The 16,645-nt window shown below is 41.5% G+C and overlaps 2 protein-coding genes across 3 annotated transcripts; one reads left to right on the top strand and one right to left on the bottom strand.

Annotated features, from left to right (window-relative positions):
* Positions 1 to 2,451: 2,451 nt before the first annotated feature.
* arrdc3a (arrestin domain containing 3a) lies at positions 2,452 to 10,417 on the bottom strand. 2 transcript variants are annotated; one of them, XM_083978941.1, is made up of 8 exons: positions 9,888 to 10,417; positions 7,765 to 7,846; positions 7,506 to 7,653; positions 7,028 to 7,130; positions 6,570 to 6,826; positions 5,894 to 6,050; positions 5,656 to 5,798; positions 2,452 to 5,537 (listed from the first exon to the last, which is right to left on the bottom strand). In XM_083978941.1, the coding sequence occupies exons 1-8, from the start codon at positions 10,165 to 10,167 to the stop codon at positions 5,469 to 5,471; spliced, it is 1,239 nt and encodes a 412-aa protein (XP_083835067.1). In that variant the 5' UTR covers positions 10,168 to 10,417; the 3' UTR covers positions 2,452 to 5,468. The 2 variants fall into 2 exon arrangements, with proteins under 2 accessions (XP_083835067.1, XP_083835068.1); XM_083978942.1 differs by having other exon boundaries at positions 7,765 to 7,917; positions 9,888 to 10,173.
* Positions 10,418 to 11,885: 1,468 nt separating this feature from the next.
* Positions 11,886 to 16,358, top strand: arsk (arylsulfatase family, member K; the record flags this gene model as incomplete). Its single annotated transcript, XM_083978667.1, has 8 exons — positions 11,886 to 12,116; positions 12,300 to 12,429; positions 12,566 to 12,725; positions 13,054 to 13,336; positions 13,453 to 13,624; positions 14,293 to 14,517; positions 15,779 to 15,994; positions 16,084 to 16,358. The coding sequence occupies exons 1-8, from the start codon at positions 12,009 to 12,011 to the stop codon at positions 16,356 to 16,358; spliced, it is 1,569 nt and encodes a 522-aa protein (XP_083834793.1). The 5' UTR covers positions 11,886 to 12,008.
* Positions 16,359 to 16,645: the final 287 nt, after the last annotated feature.

Raw genomic sequence — 16,645 nt, 5'->3', positions numbered from 1 at the left:
CAAAACAAGTAAGTGACCAATATAATGTTCTGTGTGCATCGAGTTTGAAGGGACTGAAGAGTGTGATATTGTTCCTGTGAGCCCACATGTACATATGAGGATGTTCCTCCTCCCAGGCTTTGATAAAAACCAGTCACAAACTCGACTTTTCTCATATGCAGTTACAAGTCTCCATCAGTGGATCTGCTCCTGCATCACATTTTGAGAAGTGTTGTAATATTGGCTGTTCCATTGTTTCAAGGAATGCGTGGGCTCACATCAATGCTGCGCCTCAGTGCAGAGATGTGTGTCTGTGTGTGTGTATCTCTATTATGTCACAATGATGATGTGGCACTGGCAAGCAGGCACAGAGGGGCCTCAGTCCAAACTTCCCCATCCATGCTGAACGTGCCTGGTCACAGCAGGCTACCGAGAACCTCTGGATCACACGGGCTTCTGGGTAGTGGGATTAGCTGGTGAGAGGAAACAGCTGAGGCCTGTGTAGCGTCAGCACTTGCTAATCAACACTCCCACTGCACACACATGCATGCACGCCGCCCAAATCTATGCTCTCCATCAATAATCCTCTCCTCCTTTTTTTTTTTTTTTTCAATCCGCAGGGGTCAGACACCCACAAAGGCCTGGGCCCACAAAAGTCAAAGGGGCCTGGGGGGGGGGGACTGAGGGGGAGGAGGGGACAAAGGCAAACTGAAGTGCTTGGTCAAAGCTGACAGAGCTGCTGAGTCATCACTGATGCTGGCCCGAACTGATAATTTGCAAAAATTCTCCCGTGAAGTTGATGAGCTGACACTTTGTATTTAACATGTCAGTTTTGGGCAAAGGTTTACACCCTACATTCGCTGCAGGCTCCTGCGTCACAGGGGCCTTTTGGAAATCAAATCACTGGCAACCTCAGTTACGCAACACCAATGACTTTCATGCTCTTTTTTTCAAAAATCGTTCTGTGCATTAGTTCCAGCTTGACCTATGAGATAAACAGCACAATATATTCATTCACCTCCGGCATGATCGAATTTTCTCACTTCATTTGTGCTTGCATGCTTGTAGTTTGCAACAAAATCAATTAGCATAAAACCAGACTGACGTAATAGACACGTTGATACGCTAGGAGTGATATTGACTGACTGGTCACGAAACAGGTTGTTGACCATCATAAATAGGTCGTGTGTACGCAAACTGTTGGCAGAAAGAGAGCAACCCAGACTAAACACAACATGGCAACATATTCAAATAAAGTCCTGTGTCAGCAGCAAACAAACAAGGATTTCAGACTCTAGACATCTCATCCTGATCATAATAAAAGAGTTCAAATTAATACAAGAGAAGATTAAAGAACATGGTTAATGCATTTAGATCTGATGTTGGCACCTTCTTCATTACTGCTCTGCAGTGGGCTGCCATGCCTTTCTTGCATGCATCATTCAGCAAGGATCAATAAATCATGTGTTTTGCTACATGTTGACCTGTAGCTGTGGGTCACCTGGCTTCTAGCCATCAACTCATATCAGGTTCACTGTGAGTTTTTCTTAGTGAGGGGCGCTGCACATCAACCATGATTCAACAGCTGAGTTGCCACTTCATAACCAGCTGTTTTTAACACACCAGATGTGAGGACCACCAGTCAGCATCACATCAAGAATTGAAAGATTTGGCTCCATCAACAGAACTAAACACGCCTGTAATACAAGGTGAAAAGATTCTGGGTTAATTATTTGAAAACACAAATGTAATGCAGTCACATAATAAGTAGTGCTTAGAGGGAAAAGTGCATTTCTTTGGGTTAGCCCCTCCTCTCCTGACCTAAGGAATTTCCACAGTTAACCTCTGGTAACTTTGGTCGGACCAGTGTGGACATGTAGAGAATAAATCCCAAGCTGTCTGTGTCTCTGTCTAAGAAGCAGTAATGGATATTTCTGTTCTCATGGACGAATTCCAAACCAACTTGAAATATAACTAAAGATTTTTTTTTTTTTCAAATAAACTGGACCATGATTTACTGTAAGTAATACTTATCCAGTGGCAGCCTTTGGGCCTCACTACCATACAGATTTCTGCCAGCAAAGCCCCGAGTGTTTTTTGAAGCACCTCTAGGGGCACTGTTGTACTAGTTTTAAATCAGATGAACTGTGTCCACTGTCCAGCAAAGAGGCAACCTGTAATCAGAATTGGCATGACCCAAATAAAATGGGTTTCTAGGGTAAAACCAGCGCAAAATGATTAATCATTGGCAGCTGCTTTTTTTTTTTTTTTTTTTTTGGCTCTGTTTGCTTTTCAGTTGAAGAGATGTTTTGTTGTAATTCTGTGAAAGAGTCATCAGCTGTGTGACTAAACAAGGGTCAGTCTTCCAAGTATACATTTTTTTCTGAATTAAGCACACTTATACATACACAGCAGCTTCCAATCAATATGATGTATATGTGTTCATTGTGTAAAAATGCACATCAGTCCATAGTAATTTAAAACAAAATGTTTATTCAAATCAAAAGGAAGAACTAGACAAAAGGTTAAATCATTCAGAACATAGTATATTCATAGAATATCTATTCACCGTCATGATTAACAGACAAAAAAGATAAAACAAACATACAAATGGAGAATGAAGAAAATTCAGTGAGTAATATTGCACTTTGTTTCTAAAATGTTTCAGATCCCGTCTCCTAGGTTCTTTTATCTCTGAACATTTCAGTTCCTGCCTTTAACAAGTCAGGAGTTTAGCTTAGTTTTGACACTGGACTACACTGAGGCCCAAGCAAATGGACTACGGAATTGACCAACCTGAAACAAATATGTAAGCTTATTCATTAGCGTGTAGCTTGATTCAGTTTCCCTAAGATAAAATCCAAACAAAGAACTGCAAACAAATAAAACAGCCTAGGACAAGAGTTTACTGTGGAAGAAGCAGTTTGTCTGTTATCCCATGTTAACTAAATGTTTCTCAGAGAAAAGGGGGGGAGGGGGCTGGTCAACAGCTGCCACCACCACCCCGCAGGCCTGAAGGGGATCAGAGAGGTCAGGGAGACTAACTCAGGAAGGTTGCTTGTTAAACTAGAAAGCAAACTATCAATGCCCAGAAACACATGGAAAAAAAATCAACCCTCATCAGCTTCAGAAAAATAACACAATCGAGAGGCCTGTCCAGGATGTCTTTTTTTTTTCTTTTCTTTTTTTTTTTTAAACACTTGCTTCTAAAGGACTTTTTTTCCCTCTTCCCTTTTTGTCCTTTTGAATAAACACAGAAAGGTTTAAAACATACAGGTGTTTACAAACATAATAGAAAGGAGAACAAGAGTTAACGTAGACACTGAAAGATGAAGAATCATGATCAGGTCTTTTCTGTGTCAAGGCCACTAAGATAAGATCACTTTAATAATCTGCAGTTCGATTACGGTCAGAAGCTGTATATTTAGTTGCCAGCTGGATCTCGGTAAGAGCGTGCACACACACACACACACACAATACATACAAACTTGTGTCAGCTAAAATGTAAACTTAAAAAAAAAAAGTTATTAATCTTAAAAAGATTATATAATGCATTTACGTCCTACACAACACTGCTTTACTGGAAAATCCTCTAGTATATTGCGGTTAGTACCAAATGGTTTTTTATCCAGACCTTCACCATTGAATGCTTTTTTTTTTTTCTTATCAAAAAAGTGCTGCTTTTCTTTTTTCCTGACTGACTCAAACCTCTGTTGCAGCTGGTCTTTTGTGTTGAATGAGTTAGAAAACCAATGTATTACTCATGTCAACCTACCACTACTTGTTCTGACCAGTCTGAACAGAGGTTTAGCAATGTCCCCAGCTATTCATTTGTGCTGGGTTTAGCTTCTTAAATGCAGAAGCAGTGTCATTCCTCCATTTTCCTTCCTTGATTATACTTTCTTTCTTTTTTTTACTAGCATTCTGGCTTCACTGGTCTGGCAAAATCTAACTGTTGGTTGGATGAATAGCGCAAGTGCAGCAAGACAAAAAGGGAATGTGATTTATCTCAGAAAGCTGCCTTGCTTCTCTGCAGGTCTGTTCTCTTGTTTTGGTAGTTAAAAAAAGAACTCTTCATTATTTCTAACAGTGCAATTTAAAAGAAAACCTAAAACGTTTTTTTCTTTTTCTTTTTTTCCCCAACCGTTTGGCAAGTGAGAAGACCACCTGAGACAGTGCTTTTTGGGCAGTTATGCAAGCTTGTCCTGAGATTAGGAGTAGGGGGGCTGCAGGTGACTGGGGTGAGGCGAGTCCCTCCACCATGTGCCACCTTCTGTCAAACACACAAAGTCACACACACTTCTCTCGTCAGCTACAATTTCAGTGGCAAATTCAGGTCTGCAACCCTCCTAGTCCAAATCCAGAATGACCGCAACATAAAAAAAAAGCTAAAAGATATTCTATGATTGGAGCCTAATACAAGAACAGAATAACAGAACTAAACTAAGAGGAGGGAAGCCACACTTGGATCCAAGCTGAGGAGGCAACATCTTAAAGAGATTCAAGATGGAGATGGTGTGCTGCAGCTGTTGTAAAAGTCCAGTCTAGTTCTTTATAAGTCACTGAGGAAATGTCATAAGGAGAGAAAGAAATTTCTTAAACAGCTTAAAACAAATTCAGTGCATCGTTCTTGACCTTTTTCAGTCTTGTTTTTGTTTTGTTTTTTTCAAAAATCAAATCCTGTTCTCGGCATTGCTCAAAATGATGCAGAAGAAAGTCTTTAAAGTTAAGCCTGCAGTCTCATATTCTTAGTCTGGTGCATTACAAGGCTGAAACCAAACTATTAGTGATTTTTTTTCAATTCTCATCATTAAAATGGAGCCACACAACTCAAGTAAAGAATAAAATGTGCAAAACAAAATCCCAAATGAGGCAGGAGGACCTAGTCTTTGCTCTGTTGATGACTGCTGCCGCTGAAAACTTTCATTCATACAGACTGTGGTGGTTAGAACGTTGTTGTCGTTATTTTTCTCTCCTCGCCCCAGTTTCTGCGGGAGATTCAGCGGAAGTCTGGACATGATTACTTCTGCCCTTTGTGTGAGGAGCCATGTCCATATGTGCCATGAGTGCAGAAGAATCAAGGATGAACGAGGAGCTTGGCAGACCGAGCCTTGGTGATTCTTCCTTTTCATCATCAATACTTTCACCAGGGCTCTCGCTACTAGTGGGGTATTTTTTTTCTTTCATACAGACTGAATATGTGTTCATCTGTACATATCCCACCCTCAGCAGGCTGGCACAGGAAGGAAGTGATACTCCCCACTTGTGACTCCTGTTTCTCTCACTGAGGGAAGGCAGGAACAGATTTGTCCAACCCGACTCAACCGTGGGTATTTGTCCAAGACTTGGTTGGTCGGATACTTTGTTTTCTCGTGATGTCAACAGTGTAGCATGAACGCCGTTGTTGGAGAATAATAAACAAAGTTGAGCCTTGCAAACAGGTTCCTGGGAGTTCATCTTGTTGCTCAGGGGAATTTTGGGAATACCCTTCAGCGTGATGGACAGGCATCGAGCCTGCGCTCCTCTGTGCGGCTGGCATGATCTGGGTTTGGATCGATCTGGAGCGGAGGAGGGAACAGAAGAAGGTGTTTTATTTATGGACACAAAGAGCTGATTTCATTTAGCATGTAATAAAAAAGATGAGTGGGAAATGCTTTGCCTCGAAGGCATTTTTACCTCAGAGTACAGAGGAGGAGGCTGGAAGCGGAACTCGTGAATATAGGCGAAGAGAGGTCCATCCAGCTCCTCACGTGCTGCTGGGACATCCAGGCTGCTCTGCCTCTGCTCTTCTGTCACAATTTCTGCATAGCTTGGAGGAGCTGTAGAGCAGGCACAAGGCACGTGTGAGCATTCTAGGGAATTACATTTAAAATAGAAATTTAAATCTGATTCATGACCATGAGATCTAACCTACCTTCAGGTCTCTCAGGTAGACCCATGCCAAGCCAACTCATGCTGCACTGGCTGCTGACGCTGGATGTGCGGGACCCGAAGGGGTGGAGGGGGATGGTCCCGATGACCAGGGGCAGGTTCAGGGACAAGTTGATTGCGCCCGGTATGTCCACGTATACCTGAGGCGAGACACAGGGACACCACAGCAGGTTAGAATGATGCAAGTTATTTGGATGTTTAATCAATCTTAAGATAGAGCCACGCTAGCTGGGGCTACATGGGTTGTGCAGCAGTTCAACAATATGTGGGTCGATTTCATGAGGTTGGTTGCTTATGCAAGGTAGAGCCCTCGTCTGGTGCCTGTCTGCTCACAGGGTAAAGAGGTTATAAGCACCCGCGAGGCAGGTGTTACCACAGATATTCTGGGTTAATGCTCTTAGCAGCATGTGGAGATAACACCTGGTGCAATCCAGAGTCCAGATTTGGCAAGTGCAAGCTGAGTCAGTCAGGTTCTTTACCAGAGGAGATACTGACTTACTAGGAAATATTGATTATGTTCTGATAATAGCACTGAGTAATGGTGATTAATTAAGGAAGAGACACTAGCCAGTGATCTCTAAAGGGAGGGAAGGTGGCAAATGAAATGGGGGGGGTTGTGCTGCATGCCCAGGACATGAAAGTGGTGAGGTCCTACTTACCATGAGCGAATACTCCACTCTGATGATGCTGCAGTCCAGGATGGAGGGTGAAACTGGTGGGATCTTCAGCATCTTGCCACTCCAGGTCTCTGTTTTGCCCGACGACAAAGACTCTCCCCGCAGGTTGGCCACCAGCTGCTTGACCTCCTTCATCTTCCCTTTGGCATAGAAGGTCTGGGTCTGGTAGATGGCTGCCTTTGGCACGACCATGCGGGACGAGCAGTTCTCAATCTCGGCAAAGATCTGGATTGACTCTCCTGCAGAGTTGTAGAGGGTGGAGGAGAAGTTAAGTGAAGGTCCTTTGAGTTTTTAAACAGGAATCAGGTTTTCATCCCATGTGTGATTACTAATCAATGCAATATTCAGCAAAGTGTAATACTTTCATTTACTTATCTATGAAGTTAATAGATGACTAACAAGGTTATCAAGTACATTGTTAATCATTGACTTATTCTCACCTGGGGTGTATCCCTTCCTTTCAATTTTGGCACTTAGGGAAATAGGACCTGAGGTGCAGAACCAACAGCAAAGCGTCTTGTCTTTCGTGCCGGCCTGTGGTGACTGAAACAAACAAAAACACAGAGAATGATGAGATCTATGATAAGAATAGAATGAAATAATTTTCTTTTGTTCACCAATATTATTGGAAAATCCATCTTTACAAGACAGCTTAACAACTTTTCCTCTTCCAGACTCACGAATATCTATCTTTCCATAATTCAAGGTTGTGCAGTTGAAACTGCTGACATTTCTGAATACACAGTGCCAGGCATAACACATATGGAAACTAGATGCAAGAGGTCAATTTTTTTCTAATGTTTCCACATAATTAGGAAAATTATATGATTATATGATGAATTGAATGATACTCTTCATACAATGCCTCTGCCTGCTGAAAGCCATATTCAGAGTCAAAGCTGCTTTAAAAGAGCTTACCAGCAATAATGGAGTGTTGATGTCAATGTGCTCAAAGACTGTAAATTCCTTCTTGGTCTTCATGGGCAGGAGCCATGGCCTGTGAAGTTCTGCCTTTACCCAATAGCGAACACTGCCATGCTTCCCTTCGAAAGAGGTAGCCAGAGGTCTACAGAGAAGAAGAGAGGAGGGAAAGATTCCAGAATTATATTTTGAACATCTGGATATTGGTGGTGTTGAAATGTAATTTCCATCAAAACTGTAATATTGAGACACTTACGTCTGTGGAAGCTCGAGGCTGAATGCATACTCATGTCTTCCTGAATGGATAGTGGTGAGTCCTTCCTCAGAGTTGTCATCGTCTGAAACACAAGGAGGACAATATTCCAAACACATGTATACCATACCTGGGTAAAATGCTCTACGAAGGCATCTGAAAGTCATACCAAAAAAAGAAAGAAAAAAAAAACACAGGGTGGGGGAGGAAAAAGAGAATAAACTGATTTTACTATCTGTCTGTAAATAATTACTGTATTGAGAGATGAGAAGCAGACCAAATATTAACAGCAAAGAAGTTGATTGGATGAAAAGGAAAAAGTACAAGAAATCTGAAGGTGGAAGATTGTGCTTTTGTAAGAACAAAGACCTACAGCCCTTAGACATATGAGAGAGAGGATATATGGAAAACTAGAATATGAGGCAACGATAAAATCCTAATCAGCAGGAACAATCTGTCTCACTAACAACGACCCATTTGTTTTTATTTTCCTCTGACATAAAAAACTAAACAAAACGAATCCCCTTCCGCTTTACAGAGGGAGGACACATTCGCAACGTCACACTGCTGGTTAAGTTTTTATTTTATTTTATTTCATTTAGGTAGGAATAAAAAATTAATTTCTCATTTATAACATCATGAGTGCGTTATGAAGAGCTGGGGCGACAGGCTGAGCGTGCTTCTGCCAGCTCAGCACTCCCTCCCCCTAGCAGCAGCCGTGTGGTAAACAAGTGCGGAGCTGTCAGTCAAAGCAGCAGACTCCAGCAGGAGGAGACCGGCCTAAACCGGTGCGAGCAGCTTCCCACAGCCGCTCCGCTCTCATTACGCATTCACTGTGCGACACCGCAGTCACTACTACAAGCCTGCTGCTGCTCACCGCCGGCTGCAGCGGTGGCTCTCCGCCGCCTCAGCCCCGAAGGAAACGTTTCATTCATTATGAACTTTTGGTGACATATGTTTTTTAATCAATTTTGATGAAAGGCGTAGGCTACAGCACTGGGTACAGTGTCGCCTCCCTGCAAACGCACTGTTGATTTTAACAGTTTGCTTTGCATGACAAACAAAAAAGACTCTGTGGCTGAAAAAGGACAGCTGGACCAAACCAGTTCACCTGCACATATTGTCGACGGCTTAAGACTGAGTCTATTAACTATATCCATTTATTTAGTAAGAGTAGGGATATTAGACGATGGAAAACAACAGTATCCCTAAACCATTTGATGCACACATTTGCTGAAGCCGATCGCTCACGATCGAGGTGTTTTACTTTTTACAACCATAATATGCTGCGGTTAATATGACACATACAGCAGTGACATAGGCTACGTCTCAACCACTAAGCTGCTGACAGGAAAAACCCAATGCAACCCAAGTAGCCTTCTATATGACGTAAAGCACATAATCAAGTAGAAAAAAGAACCGAAACTGCGTATTTTAATAGGTTTTTCATCCACCTGCAGGTACTTTCATCGACTCGTAATATTTTGCAGGTGCTCTCCAAATTAAAAAGTTGCAGGATTTTCTGTCACTCTCTGCAAGAAGGTGATGTCATTGGCCACACATGAGCACCTCAGCCAATGACGCCCCGCAGAGGGAGGGGCCTGCGCCATGGCCCCGCCCTCTCCCGGTCCAGTTTTCTGAACAGGATTGAACCGCTTTGAACAATGGGTGGAAACTTCAGAAAAGCTACAAAGAAACGCTCGATAAGATGCGGTTCTGGGCCAAAAATGTAAGATAAAGCTACACGTACTTCACCGCAGATTGTTACTCTATCGTCCAGTGTGTCGAAAATGACCGAAATGGTCGATTTTACACTTGAAATGGAGAGAAAAACACGGATGCTCGAGCTGCTGTCATTCATTCTGACACCTTGACACAAACAAGTGACGATGTAGCTTCATCTAAGCAATGTCACAAAACAGTTATACCAACACCAGCATAAAAGGCTGTAATGTTTAAAGTCCTCCAGCTCTTAATTGTCGTTTTATAATGTCATCATCATTGTTTGTTGCATTCAAGCATCAGCATCCTCCAGTGAACCTGATCCCCATCCAAGCACAAAGAGCATCCTACAGTCAGTTTCTACAAACTTCTGCCTAAGGAGAAATAAAGGCACGGACTCTTACCTCTCTCGTGTCCAATTAAAATGTCTTTGTGATTTAGGTATTCCACTTCTTCTGTGTAGTTTTGCGTGTAGGCAGTGTTGGATCCAGCATTTCTCGATTCAGTCCAACGAACTTTTGCAAATCCTTTTGCGTGGATTTTGAGAGATTTCACACGGATTTCTCCCGTGACTTCGATGATCACCCTCCCTGAGACGCAGTCCCCGCTGGAGAAAACGGGAACATTGCTGTCATTGAGACAGTCGTAGCTTACTGTGAAGCTCTTTACCTTTCCTAGCACCATGGTGGAAAGAGACAGGCTACAGAGACCTTGAAGTTAAAAAAGAGTCTATGAAAAATAATCTCATAAGAAAAAAGGGTTTGCAGTTTTTAGACACTGATCAGTATCTCTGCCCTGCAAAAAGCAGTAGGCACGATCAGTGGCTTCTCTGCGAGCAGTTCATTGAGATGTGTGAAGGCTGAATAACAGCAATGGATGCTGTTATCATCCGCCTCTCTGCTAGTTGGTCTCCAGTCAAAGACAAGGAAACCCCCGTAGCTCAGCTCACTTTAAGCGACGGTCTGTGTGAAAAACAACCTTGAGCGCATGCGCGGCTCTTCACAGCCCCCTCCTTCCGCCTTCTGGAACAAGGCAGAGAAGTGTGGCACACAGCCAGATGACAAGTTTGGTCAAACAACTGAAAGACTGCACAAAGAAATGTTCACCACACTGGCTCTCTAGGTGAGGCTATACAGGTAATTTGTAATATTTGAAATATGCACGAATATCCATCCCCACCAAATGTCGTCCCTATTCATCTCCACATTTTAAATTCAGCGACTGATGTTAGGAATAGGCTGTGTGCTTCTGATTGCACCAGATATAATGAAAACAAATATTCCCATTTGTTATACAGTCATTAGGCCTATACAGCCAATCATGCAATAGGCTATAGCGCATAATCCCATAACTTCCACACTAAAATGTTAAGACATAATGCACATTTATTTGTGGGAAAACATCCTCATATACTCGCAACAACCTTTGTGTCCCGGTGCAATCAACAGAAAACAACAGATCTGCATCCTGTATGATGACTGCAGCATAGCCCTCTTGTATTGATGGATAATAATGTGGTTTTATGGTTTAAAAGGGTAGGGGGTTAAACAGACATAGCTCCCTGTGTACTAATCTATCACATATATTGTTTCTGGATTAAGATTAAAATGATGCACATATGGGAGGAGGGGGATCTCTCATTGTGTTGAAGTCACAGTTTTACAGAAAAACAACTCTGAGGCTCAAATCGCCACCTGGTGGTCGTCAGGGTTTCTGAGACGAGCTGCACGTAGGCTACCACCTGTTGAATAATAACACTGGCTGGCGCAGTGATTTCAACATATCGACGATTGCCAGAAATATCTCTTTCAGTTCGATGTAAGTGTTTTTAATTAATGCACATTATAATTTAGTGGCACTATGTGCATCTATTGGGTATTTACATTTAACTGCAGGATGATGCAAGATCTGCAACACCAAGGCAACTGATAAAGCTGGATAACATATAAAGCCCTCATTAAGACAAACCATAAAAAAGATGACTTGTGTTTATACGAGTTGTCTTTTTGTTGTTTGTTTAAATAAAATAAAAAATAAAATAAAAATATATTTTTTATAATAGCCTACCATAACAACACGTAAAAAAAAAGATTTTACCATTGAAATGCTTACCATGTATAGTTTCTCACAAACGTGTGGACATCCTTCTCCATTATCACTACTACTACTACTACTACTACTACTACTGCATCATGTACCTACTAAAGCATGTAGCCTAGTTATGGCAGAGCTGACTCAAGACTGTGCAGCCAGCATACATACGTATATTAAAGTGAATGCTTCCCTCTAGAGTTTTCACCATGTCATTACAGCTTGGTTTGATATGCTGCAGAAGAAGGCTCTTATTTTGAAAGCTTTACCGGGATGTTTATAGTCTACATTTATTCCCCTGACTTGCCAGAGCCTACAAGCGAAGAGGAGAGGAATTATTTTTATTGCGCACTCTAATGAATCGTCTCCACTTCTGTCAGATTACTGCTTTTGCAACAGCAGATCACCAGAACACTAGAACTTGAAACGCTGTCATGAATATATTAGTACCGACTTTGATTTTTCTGTTTCAAAACTCTGGTCAAAGTTTTTGCCACAGAGAACCCAGACCTAACATTCTGATGGTGATGAGTGATGCTTTTGTAAGTATGGATTACATTACATTATATGCTTTATTGCTGCCAGCAGAATGAGAGAATAGGACTGTGGGTCTAACTTGTACACTTTACAAAGAGGCTCTAAAGTCTGTCTTTTGTTTTTTAATCATATAATCTTTATTATCCATCTGGCTAGTGGTTTAAATGTAATATGTCTTGATTCTTGAGGATGGGCGATTGACCTTTGAACCTGGGAGCAAAGTTGTTCAGCTGCCATTCATAAACTACCTCAGGGAGCTTGGTTCAACCTTTCTCAATGCTTACACTAATTCTCCCATCTGCTGCCCTTCAAGAGCAGGTAAGTGGCTGATCTCCCCGCCAAAATGCACAGAGAAGTTCCCTTTTAATTGCAGTTAAACATAGCCTATGCTGTGGCAATTAGCATGGTTTTACAGGTGGAATAATGAACATGTTTCAAACGTTGTTGTTCTCAGCAATGTGGAGCGGTCAGTTTGTTCACCTCACTCAGTCGTGGAACAACCACAAATGCCTAGATGCAAATACAACCACATGGATGAATTTTCTGGAGGAGAATGGATATCGCACCAAGATGATGGGCAAGCTGGACTACACCTCAGGGAGTCACTCTGTCAGGTAGGCAGACATAGTCAGTGATGTGGACAAGAGTGTTTTTTAAAGTAGAGCCTGTAACCCTGGTGTGGATTCAAGAAAGAAAACACCTTCACTATCTTTTTCTTCTCCAAACTCATCTTAACCTAAAACACACTGATATACTGTACACAAAATGACTGGCAGTAACCTGCTTTATGAATATTAAGCAACAACCAACTGTCTGCGTGGGCAGATTTTTTCTATAACAGTGTGAATCATCGGTCTGATGCTTTTCTTAATGTCTCTTTCCATTTCCCATTTTTGTTTCCTGCTCGCATCTTGTCTTTTGCATGTTGTGCCACTCCTGCAGCAATCGTGTCGAGGCTTGGACAAGAGATGTTCAGTTCCTCCTGCGCCAAGAGGGACGGCCAGTTACACAACTTGTTGGGAACATGTCAACCGTAAGGATCATGGGAGAAGACTGGAAAAACACAGACAAGGCAACACAGTGGATACACCAAACAGCTGCATCCTCACAGCAGCCCTTTGCTCTTTACCTCGGTCTCAATTTACCTCATCCCTACAAAACTAAATCCCTGGGTCCCACCGCAGGAGGATCCACCTTCCTCACCTCACCATACTGGCTCTCAAAGGGAGGCTTGTTTTTATCCCTGGTTTATTTTAGTCTTCTCTCTGCTGTTGCGAAATCACACCATATCACTAGATAGAAATCACTGTCAAACTCAATTTCCCTACTTCATGTACACAGGTGTCTTCTGATCTCATCTCTGTTCCGAAATGGCTGCCCATGTCCGCCATGCACCCTGTCGATTACTACTCCACCTTCACCAAAAACTGCAGTGGTGTTTTCACTGAGGAGGAAGTCAAACGCATCCGTGCCTTCTATTACGCCATGTGTGCTGAAGCAGATGCCATGCTCGGTTAGTTGACATCAGCAATGAACTAAAAACCAGTCTCACCTGCTATTACTTTTTTGGCTTAGACAGCCATCTGTGTGTGTGTGTTTTTTTTAGTGCACAAAGATTTCCTCAGTTCAAACCAGACTCTGTTTCTAAAGTAACATTAATGAAACAGCATTTTTTTGTCAATGCTACTTTTTTTTTGAGAGACTACTTTACTTTAGAGTGCAGCAACACTCTGGCAACAGCTGGTGGCGAGACTGTATGTGCATCAGCAATAGTAGGCTAATAGATGAATTTTACGAATTTCAGAAAGTTTATTCCCAGTGTTACTGATAATACAAAACAGCTTGTTAGAACACTTAGGGGCTTTGAATTTAATTAGGCCTACCCTTTGCTACTGCTCTTTTGGAGACACAATAATACGAGAGGGAGCCTATTTCTTCTGTGCCCCACTAATAACAGTTAGTGCAACAACATGCAGCATTCTTCTCTGTTCTCTTAAATGCTCTGTATTCCCTGTATTAATTATTCATTTCCAACTCAAAGCAAAAGCATATACAGGACTTTACGCTATTTCCCCTCAGTACATCAGCTTCATCAGCAGAGAGATCATGTTAACCAGCATTTTCTGATTTAAGTAGAAATTGTACAGATGTCCAGCTTACTCTGTGCCTTTGTCTCACCAGGCCAGCTCATTTCAGCTCTGAGAGAAACTGGGCTGCTGAACAACACTGTTGTAATCTTTACGGCTGACCATGGCGAGCTAGCCATGGAGCACCGGCAGTTCTACAAGATGTCAATGTTTGAGGGCAGCTCTCATGTTCCCCTGCTCATCATGGGGCCTGGGCTGATGTCTGACCTTCAGGTCAACCAGCTTGTGTCTTTGGTTGATCTCTACCCCACTGTGCTAGGTAAGGAAAAACAGAAAACGCAGGAAGAAATTGCATTCTGAAGGTTATAATTCATTAAAATGTCAGGCCAGGATAACACTGTCAATGTGTTATCTGGTGCCAATGGTCTGTAAATGCAAACAAGTAAAAGCACCAAGATTTTGATTTTTGTAGGGTGAAGTCAGGTAAAATGGGCCACTTTTTGGTAAACGATTAATAAGACCATCAAAAACGCTATGCATGAAATCCATTGATATTTTTAAAGATCGACATAGGTCTCTTAAATGTTTCTGTGTGAAAAAAAAATTAAAAAGTATAATTATTTTGGAATTATGAGAGTTAAAGTATCGGGATATTCCCTCTCGAGGTACGATGAAGGTTCAGGTAAAATGGGCCAGCCGTTCAGTTAAATTGGGCCAAGAGAGAACAACACAGTAATTTTAGCAGAAATCATTTAAATTTTAATAATTAATTGACACTACTACTAAACTACAACACTAAACTTAACATTAACAGTGAATACATAAGAGGTTGAAGACATTTTTTAATCTTAAAATGCATTTTAAAATTACATGATCATGTTGTTGCTATGCTCTTTGTTAACTGACTATGTTATAGGCTCTTTTACTGTGTGTGTATGTGTGTGTGTGGCATTATAGATGCCATTTTTTACCCCACAGTGCTAATGGCACCATGAGTGGCACTGACCAACCTTGGATATATATCTAACTTTGAACATGTTTTGCACCCTCAATTTCTGTGTAACTTCAGTGTAAGACTGTGTTTTGTATGTGGCCCATTTTAGCTGAAATGCATGGCTCAATTTACCATGATGCATTAAGGTAAATTGAGCCACCCACAAAAAATGCATTTAAATTAAAAATAAGTAAGCTTAGCAAGAATTTTGCATTCTATCCAATGGGGGGAATCACAATGTGTATTATAAATCACATTTTTTATTGTAGATCTGTTTTTTTACGGAGTTATCAACCTTATCAGTTTCAAGTGAAATATGTTTGCCAGGCCACTTTTCGCACACTTCTCCTCAGCAGGCTGGATATAAAGCATTGTCCCACCCACAACAGCAACCAGAGACCACTCAAATCAATTGTTTTTTGTCAAGTACAGTTGTAGCAACAATTTGAAATCATTTACAGCCATTGCCTGTTAAAACTTAAAAAGCTAGGAGGCTCAAACCTTAACTGGCTCATTTTACCTGATGGCCCAATTTACCTGATGTCACCCTATTTTTTGATTTGACTTAACACACTGTATTTTCCAGACATTGCTGGTATTTCAGCAGTTGGTAATCTCAGTGGCCACACCCTCCTTCCTCTGTTATCCAAATCCATTGGATTTTCCAAGAAGCAACATCCAAACTGGGTAATGAGTGAATATCATGGTTGTAATGTCAACGCCTCTACATACATGCTGAGAAGTGGAAGATGGAAATATATCACCTATGCAGATGGCCTCAGTGTCCCTCCCCAGCTTTTTGGTGAGTTTCTCAATTTGGAAACAAAACTTAAGTCACTTCACTTTCTCTTACTGCTCATTCATTTTTCCATTCTTCTTTCTCTTTTGCAGATCTCACACTGGACAAGGAAGAACTTTACAATGTGGCTCATAAATTCCCAGATATACAGATGCATCTGGATAAGCTGTTGCGGAGCATTGTTGACTATCCAAAAGTGTCTTCAACTGTCCATCTCTATAATAAAAAAGCATTTAGTGCCTGGCGAGATAGTCTGGGAAGAAACTACAGCGAGGTCATTGCTAATCTCAGGTGGCATGTAGATTGGCAAACTGATGTGTTAGCCAATGAGAGAGCTATTGACGGGTGGCTTTATGGCTCTTGGTGATTTTTTTCATTTTTAATGATAGTTAAGAGCTGGACTCACTCTGATTAGAAATTAGATCATTTCCAATTCCTTCCATTCCTAATTTCATCATAAATAAAGACGTTTGTTGTTGTTTTTTTCAAATAAATCAGTCTTTTATTTATTTACTTACTGACTTATTGTTTTGATTCTCAGTCTGCCTTGCAAATACACTGTTAGGGCGGACCAGAGCCATACTCTGGGGCGGACCAAAACTGCAAGAGTTTTATTTTGAAAATTCAGAGTAGGAGGAGCGGCTACTTTCAGTT

The sequence above is a fragment of the Trachurus trachurus genome (assembly GCF_905171665.1).
Source record: "Trachurus trachurus genome assembly, chromosome: 9".
NCBI classification, from domain to species: domain Eukaryota; kingdom Metazoa; phylum Chordata; class Actinopteri; order Carangiformes; family Carangidae; genus Trachurus; species Trachurus trachurus.
Note: the sequence above shows the minus strand (reverse complement) of the source record. Positions and strands in the feature narration are given on the sequence as shown.